The following is an 11,742-nucleotide window of genomic DNA, read 5'->3' as shown; positions in this document are numbered from 1 at the left end:
ACTGGCCTGCAGTGCTTCTGCTAGCGGAAACGGGCTCCCGAGCTCTGTTTCAGCTGCCATGGCCTCCTGCAACCCTCTGCCAGTGAAAATGGAGCTCAGGAGCTCATTTGAGCCACCACAGGCACCTCCCCCCACATGAGTGACATTGAGCAGGCCATGTCCACCCTGGCCACATATATCCTCCCCCCCCACCAGGTTAAACACAACCTTGATGCGGCCCTCAATGAAATTGAGTTTGATACCCCTGACTTAGCAGGTCTTATCTCCAAGTACTCCTGTACAAGGCCTTCACTGAAACATGGGGATATTCCTCTGGAGTAAATAAATTTAGCCCTCAACTTGAATGACTTTTAGACATAGAAAGTAGCAGGAAGGAGCAGGGGAGAGCAGAGAATACACATCAACTATTCAGTTATAAATAACATTAAGAGTCTTTATCAGTCTTAACAAGTTTAATTTAGATTTCTGTGGGTACAAGAAAACTGGAAATGAAAGCACATGCTACTAGCGGTAATCAAATTGCCAGTTGATTTCTCAAGCCAAACTATATGGGAAAAGGACGAAGAGAGACAGACAGAAATAAAACCTAGAAAAAGAGTCTGGATTATGAAAGAGGTCCAGGTAAGTGGAACAACTTTTGTTGTTGATATTATAAAAAAAAATCACACAGATTCATTTCCAAAATTCACCGTAAACAGAAAAATCACGGACATGAAATTACTCTCATAAAGTTTTAATCTAACATAAAGGGCTCACACCTCTGCATTAAGACATAGGCACTTAACATTCTTCAGCTAATACTGCATCATTTTTCCTGTGTTTTTTTTTAAATCTACTTCAAAATCTTTTCGGAAATCTAAACCTGACCAAAAAGAAAAAAAAATGTAAACTTAATTTGCCCTCTCCAAATCTCTCTTTTAGAATTAATTTTTGGTACTTTATACCCCCTCTTTATTCCGCCCAAATTCAAGCCAAGATAACTACCCACCACCACCTATTAAAATATATTCCTAAGTCCTTAGTGGAAAGTAAGGCCCCCCTCCCTGTATGAACTGCGTTACAAGCCCCATTTAGCAAACCTCTGAGTAAGCATGCCTAGATCTGCTTTGTCAGCTTCACTTACTTTAATGGGCCTTATTTTTTGAGTTAGGATGCTTAGGATTCTGCTATAAAATATTTGCCTTCTTTTCCTCTACAGAAACAAAACAGAAGATAGGACACGGGTCCCAGTTAAAACCCACAGTGCTTAAATCTCTCTTTGAAACTGATGGAATCTAAGTGCTTAACCTGGCTTGGTGATGCTCTCTCTGTCCTTTTAAATAAAATGCAACAACTTGTCTGTCATTCCAACTCAGGAAAGATTAAGTCAGTGGAAAAGGATGCAATGGAGGGATGACACCCAGGGTGGATGTTCTCTCTTTGTTTGGCTACCCATAAGATGGTTTCGCGAGAGAGGTGTTGCATAAAGAGAAATGGAAACCGGGATGATTTAGAAGCGATTTTTAAAAGGCATTTTAAAAACCACCAGGAACATTCTGGAAAAAAAACAAAACAAGGGTTGCGGGGAGGGGGAGAAAAAAAGTATGACACAGTTCCCTTATCTACAAGCCCCACCTTCCGTGGGGGAGCAAACTCATGAGCCCAGGTCCACCAAACTGGAAGTGAGAGGGCCTAGAAGGGATTCCTGCAGCTGATGTTGGTGAGGCTGGAGGCCGTGGGCTGGCTGTGAGGCAGTTAAGCCGGTCAAAGAATAGCTGGAGTTCCTGGCATGGCTCAGGTTGCCCTGGAGCAGGAGAATGGAGTTCTGATCTGGACTTTGGGGAGGCGAAAACTCCTCTTCGGAACTGGAGATGAGTGGCTTGGCCCCATCCAGAGGAGACAGCTGGTTCTGTTTGTTGGTAGATGTATTGTTGTTTTCAGTGTTTTCTCTGGGAAGGGAGGGGAGAAAGGAGAAATTAGTCATATGCCAAAGTGGTTACGAAATAGAGGGGGGAGAAAGAATAGTAATCCTAGAAAAGCCTTTCCCAGCCTCGAACTCTCTGGATAGTTGGGTGCTACACATCCCAGAATTCCTGGCCAAGATCCCAACACATCTGGGGGGGGTCACAGATTAGGGAAGAGCTGAATGTATATTGGCACCTTGTCCGTAGAACAAGAGTGGGGAAATCCACTAATGTAAATTCTCCGATGCCTGGGAAATTTCAGTCCCAGGAAATAAACCCTTTGGATGGAACTTTCTCGCTACACTTTTAAAAGGTCTTTTTCCTCAAAAATATATTTTATACATAGAAACCCCACCAACTTTAACATTAGGCATCTCAATACATTTTTATTTCCTTCAAGACATTTTTCTCCCCACTCTCTCCCACCCTGCTTACTTGCAAAGAAAGATACATAGAACTCTTGCAGTACATATAACAGAATAACAGTGTTGGAAGGGACCTTGGAGGTCTTCTAGTCCAACTCCCTGCTCCAGCAGGAAACCTTTCAGACGAATGGTTGTCCAATCTTTTCTTTAAAACTTCCAGTGTTGGAGCACCCACAACTTCTGGGGGCAAGTTGTTCCACTCAAGAATAGAATAGAATAGAATTCTTTATTGGCCAAGTATGATTGGACACACAAGGAATTTGTCTTTGGTGCATATGCTCTCAGTGTACATAAGGAGAATAAAATACATTCATCAAGAATAAGAAGATACAACACTTAATCATAGTCAAGGTTACTAATAAGCCATCAAATCATACTAGAAAACAAATTAAAACAATATATATTGAAAGATACAAGCAACATGGTTATAGTCATAAGTGGGGAGAGATAGATACTAGGAAGGAAGAGAAGAATAATTGTTCTAACTGCCAATGATTATCTAACAATAATTGTTCTAACTTTCAGGAATTGAGTGGTTCCTTCTGTGATTCACACCAAATGAAGTTACCGTATATGGCGTTCAGTGGGACTTACTGTCACACAAGAACACTGCACGAATGTGTTTAGAAAATTAATATACGGTATACCTTTTGAAAATGTCCCTAAAACCCCAGGTTTCTCTTTAATTCTTCTATTGGAAAATGAGTCTTCCTGAAATTGGAGAATTTTAATGATAGAATTTATCATGTAATTAGTCTAATTGCCATATTGCTATTAGCCCTAATTCATGTTTAATTAATATCAATTAATATCAATTATTTCATTATCTTGGGGATGGGAAGAGAGATATGGCCTCAATCTGCAAGATGAAAACACAAAACATGTCTTGAACCCCAAACCAAGCTTGCTGAAGCCTTGAGCCACTTGCTGAGATCCTAAAAGCAGCTGTCTTGGAGGGGAGCCCTACAGGGGGAGCAGGAATTGCTTCAAAATTATTTGCAATTGAATTAAAAACAGGGCAACCAAAGCACAAGGAAAAAAGGGAGGCAAAGAAAATGTTTTCGAAATAGAGAAATATATGAAACCAATCTAGGAAATAAAAAACAAAATTGAAAATCCACCTATGGCTCCAGTCTCAGCCTCTTGCAGGGCATTGGGCCTGCTGATATCTTATTTCCAGATAATTGATCACAGAGTTGAAATCCCTATGAGACACAACTAGCAAATTCCTCGATTAAGAAGACTTTTATGATGGTGTAACCCATGTACTGTGTTCTGTTATATAATTATGTTAAATAACTTACAAAAATATCATTTTAAAAAATGCCATTAATTTTTTTTAAAAAAAAATAAATGCTAGGAAAGAAAGTTTAGCATCACGCCTGCCATTATATTTTGAGTCCCTAAATTTTTCGGGGGGGGGGGGATCTCTCTTCCAGGTTTAGAAGTTACTTCCAAAAGAAACAGCTCAGAAGAAAAACTTTTCTCTATCCCAAAATCTACACCAGGGATGAAAAAACACTCCTTCCTTCCTTCCTTCCTTCCTTCCTTCCTTCCTTTCTTCCTTTCTTCCTTTCTCCCTCCCTCCCCCCTCCCTCTTTCTTTCTTTCTTTCTTTCTTTCTTTCTTTCTTTCTTTCTTTCTTTCTTTCTTTCTTTCTTTCTTTCTTTTTTTGCAAGCCCATCAAGAAGAAGAAAGTCCCATTGCCTGAACTAACCGGATTCGGGCATCTGAATGAGCTTATTAGACCTGAGATCTAATTATGCCTTGGGTGCCACAACACTCCTCATTTTAACACGTATCTCGGCGGGAGGAGGAGGAGGAAGGACTTGGGGAGCTGAAGTCGGCGCCCTCCAAACGACAGGGGCGGTGCCATGGGTCCTGAAAACTTGATCTTACAACTTTGGGAAAGTTAATTGCGGTGAAGGAGTGTGGCAGGAGGGAAATCGCCCTTTATAATCCAGGTCGCAATAGATATTCTAAGTTTATACCATTCTAGCTCAAGGGCGTTTAGCTGGATGCCCCGAACGCCCCCGTTGCATTCTTCAGGTTACTCCCAAACCCCGCGGGGAGAGATCCCCCTGTTTTCCCGGCAGATGTTTTATCATCTCCACTTTAAAGACTTTTGAATCCAGGCGAGCAGATCTGCCGCGGGAGCGCATTTGGAAATATGGCGGAGTCGCCCAGTTGCGGGAGGGTCAGTGATCGCGGCAGCTTCTTGGGCAATGGGGTCGGAAGGCTGGCCGGTTGCTCCTTTGGAAACCAGGGACTTTGGTGGTCCTACCCTTTCCAGCTTGCGCCCTTGAAGATTGGCTGCCAAACTCTGTACCCGGGTATGCTGCGTGTCGGATTAAACCGAGCTCCCCAAAGAGGGATTTGAAAAGGCAGGGAACGAATCTCAGAGGCGCCATCCGCGGCTCTCAATTCTTCTCCCTTTGGGGGGCACATCCTGGGAGTCTCTATCTTCCCCGTCGGCCAATGTCGCCCTTGCAGGTGTGAGTTGTTTTAAGAAAGAAGCGCAGAGGTTGAGGTTGGTTTTTCAAGGCAATACAATCCGCCTCTTGGATGGAGAGAAGGCGGCCTAAGGTCCCGCTCCGCTTCTGCCTCCATTCATCCCCAGCTGCGCGGTCATTTTTTGCGCCGCATCGATTGCAATATCCTCAAGAGGGACGCGAAACTTGCAAAGTGGTGCGGAGCCCAGCGATCTTCCTCTCAAAGCGCGATCGCCTAAGGCGCTTGAGGCTGGATCGTGTCCACGGCTCCAGCTGGAACCCAGAAACTTCTCGGAGAAAAAAAAAGCGAGCAAACAAACAAAGAAAACAAACCCTTTCCCGGGTCTTCTGCAGAGAAATTGACTTTCCCCCCTTTTCAGGACTTCACCATTTGGCTGCCCGTTTAGAAGGCTTCCCTGAGTTGTCGCAGCCCGAATGAGGCTGGCATTAGCAACGAGCTGCTTCGCCTTTAGATGTTAAATTGTCCAGAACAAAGCAAAGCTACAATTTCTACAGCAGGGGTCACCAACCTTTCGGACCTCAAGGACCACTAAATTCATAATTGTAAATCCCGTGGACCGCGAATATGATTTTTAATTTAAAAAGAAAAAAAAGAAAAAAAGCATTTAGTGCAATATAAAAAATGCAAATACTTTTTCTGTGAACCACAAATATTTTTTTCTGCGGACCACCAAAATTTTCTCGTGGACCACCAATGGTCCATGGACCACCCTTTGATGACCGCTACTCTACACAGCTGAGAGTTCGGAAGAAATGCAACAATTTTTAATCACGGGATTTGTAAAAAAAAAAAAAACAAAACCTAAATTAAATCCGTTATTTCAAATAACGCATTTATCCGGTTTCGAGGGGGGCGGGTTCCGAAAAGCGAACACTGCACTGGCAGTTTATCTAGGTTTAAAATAGACTGAACTTGACAGCATGTCTGAAGACGCTGTCAGATGATGGACTCCTCTCTTTCTACGATTCCGTTTCCTCCCTCTCCCGTTCAGAGGAGAGAGCAAATGTGTGGGGTGAGTGTGAGCATCAGAGCCTGTGAAAGCACCTTTATCCCTGAATAAAATGTACGTTCTTGGTGAAAAGTAGCTCATCTCTGCCACGCGACGTTTCCAAGCACGGAAAGTCAAATACCAGGCTTCTTTGTATTTACTCCGAAGTTAAGGTCTACTCCGGCTGAATCCCCTTACCCCGGACAATGCTAGAATGTACGTCTAAAAAACGTCTCTGCCCGTAGCCCGAGCAATTAAACGCCGGCGTTTTTGGGAGTTCGCGGAAACTTTTCCCCACGGTGCGCATCCTGAAGGATCTCGGGCCCAACACGCGACGTTCTGCCGCCTTTCCTCTCCGCTTCGAAACCTTTTGCATTTTCCTGCTCAAGAACCTGGCCTGTGTTTTGTTTTTGCCCAAGACTTCCCAGCTGTATCCGAACTATAGCGACGGTCTGAATTCCTTCTTCAGATGAGGAGTACGAACTGTCCAAAGGAAGAGGCTTCTGCCGCGATTCCGAAATGGATTCCGATTTGCCTCTAAAGCCAACCGCGTCCCCTCAGGAAATCGCCTTTGTTGAATCCGCGTTCCCCCGTTGTCGAGAAAGCCGGGGGAGAGGGGGCTGCTTTCCAGACAAGCAGAAGGGCGTGAGACTGTTTCCTCCAAATGATCCAGTCCGCTGAGATTCGGGGATAAAAACATCCAAAAGAGCCACGGTTAGCGAGGCAGCCTAAGGTCCCGTCCTCTCTTCCGTTACCGCTGCCACAGTAACTTTTATGGCTGATCCGGGGGTGATGGTGTATAAGGGCAGATCCTCTGGTTCTCGGTTTTCGTTTCCAGGCTGTACTTGGCAATTTCAGCAACTTGAAACCTCCAAAGGAACAAGATGAACAGTCCTGCCAGCCCTGCACCTTGGGGGCACAGCGCCTCCCTTCCCCCACCCTTGCCATTGTTCCTGCAGCAATTGGCCTTCTGTGGCCTTCTTCAACCCTGCCTTCGCCAGATGTGCAGGGACTACAATCTCCAGAATGACCAGGTAGGGCTGCCTGGGAACCCCGGGAGCAGTAGCCCGAACACATCTGGAGGACATCAAGTTGATAAAGGTTGTTGGGTGTAGGTGTGTACCCCCTATCTACCTTTACACACACACACAGAGAGAGAGAGAGAGAGAGAGAGAGAGAGAGAGAGAGAGAGAGAGAGAGAGAGAGAGAGAGAGAGAGAGACTCCCTGGGCCGGTTGGTATCCTATTGAACAAAAGTGTGGGCCCAGCGTCAGAGGAGTAAGATCTGGAAATAGAGGTCCGTGGATTTCGCCAAGAGATCTTGAAACAAATCTTGGGTGGGGAAGGCCTGGGACCCATCACTGCGACTGACACCCTAATCCTAAACACATGTAAACCATCTTAAAGTTAAGCACTTCCATTTAACTCTCTCTCTCTCTGTGTCTGGCTGGGTCTGATGGATAAGGAGAAGAGAGCTGACTTCCCGCTGCTCTCCCCGACAGGCTTCTTTTTCTCAACACTCTAAACGGCGACCACGAGGACCACGTCCCCTCTGTTGCCTTCCAGGTGTCAGGCGGCTGAGGAGGCTCTGGCCCAGAGCGAGGTCAGCCGAGTTCCAGGAGTGACGCAAAAGCAGGCTTAGGAGTGCAGGCTGGAAGTATCCCCAGAAAAGCCTCTGGGCCTTTTCTGGAGATGACCTCCCCAATCTAACCTTTAGCTGCCTTAAAAAGTCAGAAACACAAAGCAGCCCCTTCACATCTCATAGCCTTTCTTCTAAGGCACCCTTCCTCGGGAGGCTGCCGTGCAGAGCAAATCATACCATACTGGAGCACAACAAGCCAGGCTGGAGATGGTACTTCTACCAGTACTAGAAACACCCAGGGCTATAAAGAGAGGCCATTATTTCTGGCTACCAAGGGAAGATTTCCATTCAATACTAGGAGGCAGGCATTCAGAATATTCCCAGCAGAATAGGTGGAGTTGGGAAGCCATGGGCAGCACCCCGGGTCCGGTGGCAAGAACCAAAACATTAGGAGAGAATGGGAAGGAATCACTAGTGGACTAACGCTGGGGGTTGGGGGGATGTGAAGACTATGGGGGCCAGAAAGACATGAAGTGGTGGCCTTTGAGAGGGCTGCTTTGCTTGGCTGGATCCTCCCAGAACAAGCCTAACACTCTTCTGTTTCACTATATGTTGGATCAATACCCGGGGGAGAGGGGACGCACTAATGAACCTTAAGAAAAGGTTTATATTCTATTATGAGATGGTGTAAAGAAAAGGTGTATGTGTGAGAGAGGGGGGGGTGCTATTCCTCTTTTCTCCCCGCGTGGAAGCGCCCATTCCTGAATCCATCAATTCCAGCGCATTTCAAAAGACATTGTAACCCTTCTCTTGAGGGTCTCCAGGCGAGGCAGGGATAGCGGCGGTGGAGAGACAATGCAAATACTATTAACAAAGGCTGGACAGAACGTGTCTAGTCCTGGATGTCCCCTACTTATTGGATTATGATTCCCATCATTCCCGGCCAGCTGAGGGTTTTTGGAAGCTACCGTTCCACACATCTGGAGAGCACCAGATGGAGCTCTAGCGGTTCCATCCGATTAAAGCTCAGGGCCCGCTAGTTGTTTTTTTTTTAAGGCACGAGGGTTAACTGCCTCTTACAGGCACAGCTATTAAACTAAAGTGCTGTTGGCTTCACGGGATACTTGCGCCTGAGTAAATAACGTGTAGGATCGTGGCCTAATCCCTTGGAAGTTAACGGTGCAAGGAAGGTGCGGTGAAACTGTTGCTTAGCAAACCGGGGAAAGGGAAGAACAACATAAACTTTTAGAGACGGCTCGGTCCTTCCAACTGGCGTAGCCTAAGGCGCTGACCAGTGTCAACCGGAACAGGGCCTACTCAATTCGCCCAGTTGCTTCGTTTTCTACACATCAGGAGGATCTCCAGATGAGAGCAATGATTGGGTTCGAACAACCCAAAGCCCCAGGCGAGCCAAACATGCTACAGTAGCCCTACGGCCGAGAGACGCCACGCCAGTCCAGATCATCAGCACCTCGTATGATTAGTGTTACTGTTCCACCTTCGGATAACGGGGTAATTAATCCTTTGCCCCTTATCTATCTCGGCCGAGGAGCTGAAGGTTCTTCGCGGGAAGGAAGCCCCCCCCCGGGAGTTGGGCGGAACCTGCCCCCAAAGCCCCTTCCCCGAGAGAGCCGCTGCTGCTCTGGGGGGCCGCCGAAATCTTTGTCCCCCAGAAGAGCCCGAAGCACAAGCAGAACCCACCTCTCTTTCGCCTCCGCCGCTCGGTCTCGCTGCCTCCGGTTTTTAAACCAGTTGCTAACCTGGGTGGTGGTGAGGCCCGTGGCTTCGGCCAACTCCCTCTTCTCCCGGGGCGACGGGTAAGGATTGTGCGCGTACCACTCCCGCAGGACGCCCCGGGACTTCTCCTTGAAGCAGTAGCTGGTCTCCTCCCCGTCCCAGATGGTCCTGGGCAAAGGGAATTTCCGCCGCACGCGGTACTTGCCGACGGCGCCCAGCGGCCGGCCCCGCAGCTTCTCGGCCTCTACGTAGTGCGCCTTGAGCCAGAGCTGCTGGAGCTTGGGGTGGTTGTGCGGCGAGAACTGGTGACTTTCCAAGATCTTGTAGAGCTCGCGGAAGTTGCCCCGGTGAAAGGCCACCACCGCCTTGGCTTTCAGGACGCTCTCGTTCTTGTGCAAGTGGTCGCAGGCGGGCAGCGACCAGAGGAACCTGCCCAGCCGCTCCAGGTTGCCGCCCTGCTGCAAGACCTCGCAGACGCACGCCACTTGCTCCTGCGTGAAGCCGAAAGACGGCAGCATCGACATGGCTCCGGCCCCGAGCTGCTCCGGCGGCTGCTGCTCCTGCTGCTGCTGCTCCTCCTGCGCCGCCGCCGCCGCCACCACCACTCAGCCCAACCGCCGCGGGCTTGGCTGGCCGAAGGAAGCGCGGGGGGTGGCGGGCTGAGAGTTCCCCCAAGAAGAGCCGGGAGGAAAGGGGAGGCGCCGTCCCCGGCTGCTTATTCAGGTCCAAGCGCCCCGGAAAAAAAGAACGGGCGGGGGTGGGGGTGGCACCCTCCAATCAGCCGGCCGGGACCCAGGCGAAGGAGCCTTAGCCCCGCGCGGCAGAGGGCGAGAGAAATGGATGCTCTCGGCGAGTTCCTGCTGCCGGGGAAAGTTTTGCTTGGGGTCCTCCCGCAGCCAGGCTTAAAGCCGCCTCGGCGTCCGGACTCTTTTGATTGGACGCTCCCAGCGCCTATCGGAGCGCGCGCCCAGTCCAAGCGGCGGCAGCGGGAGGCAGCGAGCGAGCTGAGCGGGTGCGGAGGCGGCCGCCCTGAGGCAGTCTGGCCTCACAGCCTGGCGCTGAAGGGAGGTTTTTTTCTTTCTTTTTTTCTTTTTTTGCGGCGGAGCTGGGCTCGCTCGGCGCTCGGAGGCGCGGACGGTCTGGTTGGAGCCCAGCGACTGACTGCCGGGGAGAAGGGAAGCGAGCAGCTCGAGGGTTTTTTTTCTTCCCCTCCCTCCTTCCCTCCCTCCTTCCCTCCCTCTCTCTCTCTCTCTCTCTCTCTCATCTGCCCCCAGAGAAGGGAGACGCGTCAGGAACTTGCAAGATGAGCCGCTTCTCAAGTGTCAGCTAAGGGGAACGAAATTCGGTGCAAATCAATTATTGCAGACTTTAAAAGAAGAAGGAGAAGAAGAAGAAGAAGTCAACACCCACCGTCAGCCGAGCCAGCTCACCAACCCTGCCCCCTCTCTTCCCCTTCCTTTCCTCGGCCCATCACTTCGCTGGCTACCCGTCCATCTAACCCTCCAGCCAACCAACTGGCCTCCTTCTCCTTTTCAAGACCCACTCGTTCCCGGTGAGCTCATATTTAATTACCTTAATGTTGTGAATGAATAAATGATGCCCCAGATGAATAGCTGATGGTATGCACTAAATAATTGAAAGAGCCTCATAACTTTGCCCTTGAGGGGATTGGAGGTGGAGATTTTCCTAATCATGAAATTAATAATGGTCAGAACCAAAGGAGGGATGGATTGAAACCTTTGATTCCAACCATTAAATATGGGCTTTGTGGCTAGCACCAAGCCAAGGAGTGTGGAGCATCACTCCCAGAGTCCTTTGGATGCAAACTGGTGGGCCTTGAAAGCGTCAAGGTGCTGGATGCTCTAGCAATAACACGAGCAGAACCACAAAGGTGCTCCGGAATTAATGCCCTTGAGATGTTCTCCAGCAGAGACCATTCCGATTTAATTGACTTTTCTTCCCACAATTCCCAGCTTCTAGGTATTGGGGAACAGAAGGTGGCTCAGATCATGGTGCTGCCTGCCTTCCCATAGCCAGACCGATTTGTTCCTTAGGCCTTGTTCCTAGAAGCCTCACCATCAGGTGCTTTTTATTGTAGCTTTCCCAGGTTTATCTGGGAAAGTGAATCCATAGAAGTTGGAGAATTGGCCTCCTTTGAATAACACTTGGGGCTTCCAGGTCACAGCATTGTTAATGGGCAGAGCAAGCAGGAGGAATTTAACAAGAATCCAGACCTAGAGCAAATTCTTAAGTTCAAGAAGCTTGGAATCAGTCACCAACTGGCTTCACTATCACACTTCTTTGGTTTTGACTTACCCTGTTGTGTGCTCAGCCTTGGGTTTATTAACTATGGCTAGATGACTGTAATTATGATATGCTTACACAGGGATAATTAGCAAGATATTGTTTGTGATATCAGCTTCACTAGGTAAATCAGACCAGGAAATTAAAACTATTTTTTATTGAGATTGGTGTAATAACAAAATCTGATTGTGTTGTGTCTCTCTCCACCTCCTTACATTCCAGTGAATCAGAAACTGCTTCCAAACATTATT

General features: G+C 48.2%; 1 protein-coding gene across 1 annotated transcript; it reads right to left on the bottom strand.

The window, feature by feature from the left end:
* Window positions 1–433: 433 nt before the first annotated feature.
* LOC106553377 (homeobox protein SIX1) lies at window positions 434–10,217 on the bottom strand. The gene is made up of 2 exons (XM_014071854.2): window positions 9,152–10,217; window positions 434–1,928 (listed from the first exon to the last, which is right to left on the bottom strand). Exons 1-2 carry the CDS (start codon window positions 9,709–9,711, stop codon window positions 1,634–1,636), a joined length of 855 nt encoding a protein of 284 aa, XP_013927329.1. The 5' UTR covers window positions 9,712–10,217; the 3' UTR covers window positions 434–1,633.
* Window positions 10,218–11,742: the final 1,525 nt, after the last annotated feature.

This window comes from Thamnophis sirtalis, unplaced genomic scaffold (genome assembly GCF_051295495.1).
Source record: "Thamnophis sirtalis isolate CommonGarterSnake01/CBP01778 unplaced genomic scaffold, rThaSir2_p1.2 scaffold_1, whole genome shotgun sequence".
NCBI lineage: Eukaryota > Metazoa > Chordata > Lepidosauria > Squamata > Natricidae > Thamnophis > Thamnophis sirtalis.
This window is presented reverse-complemented; position numbering and strand designations above follow the sequence as displayed.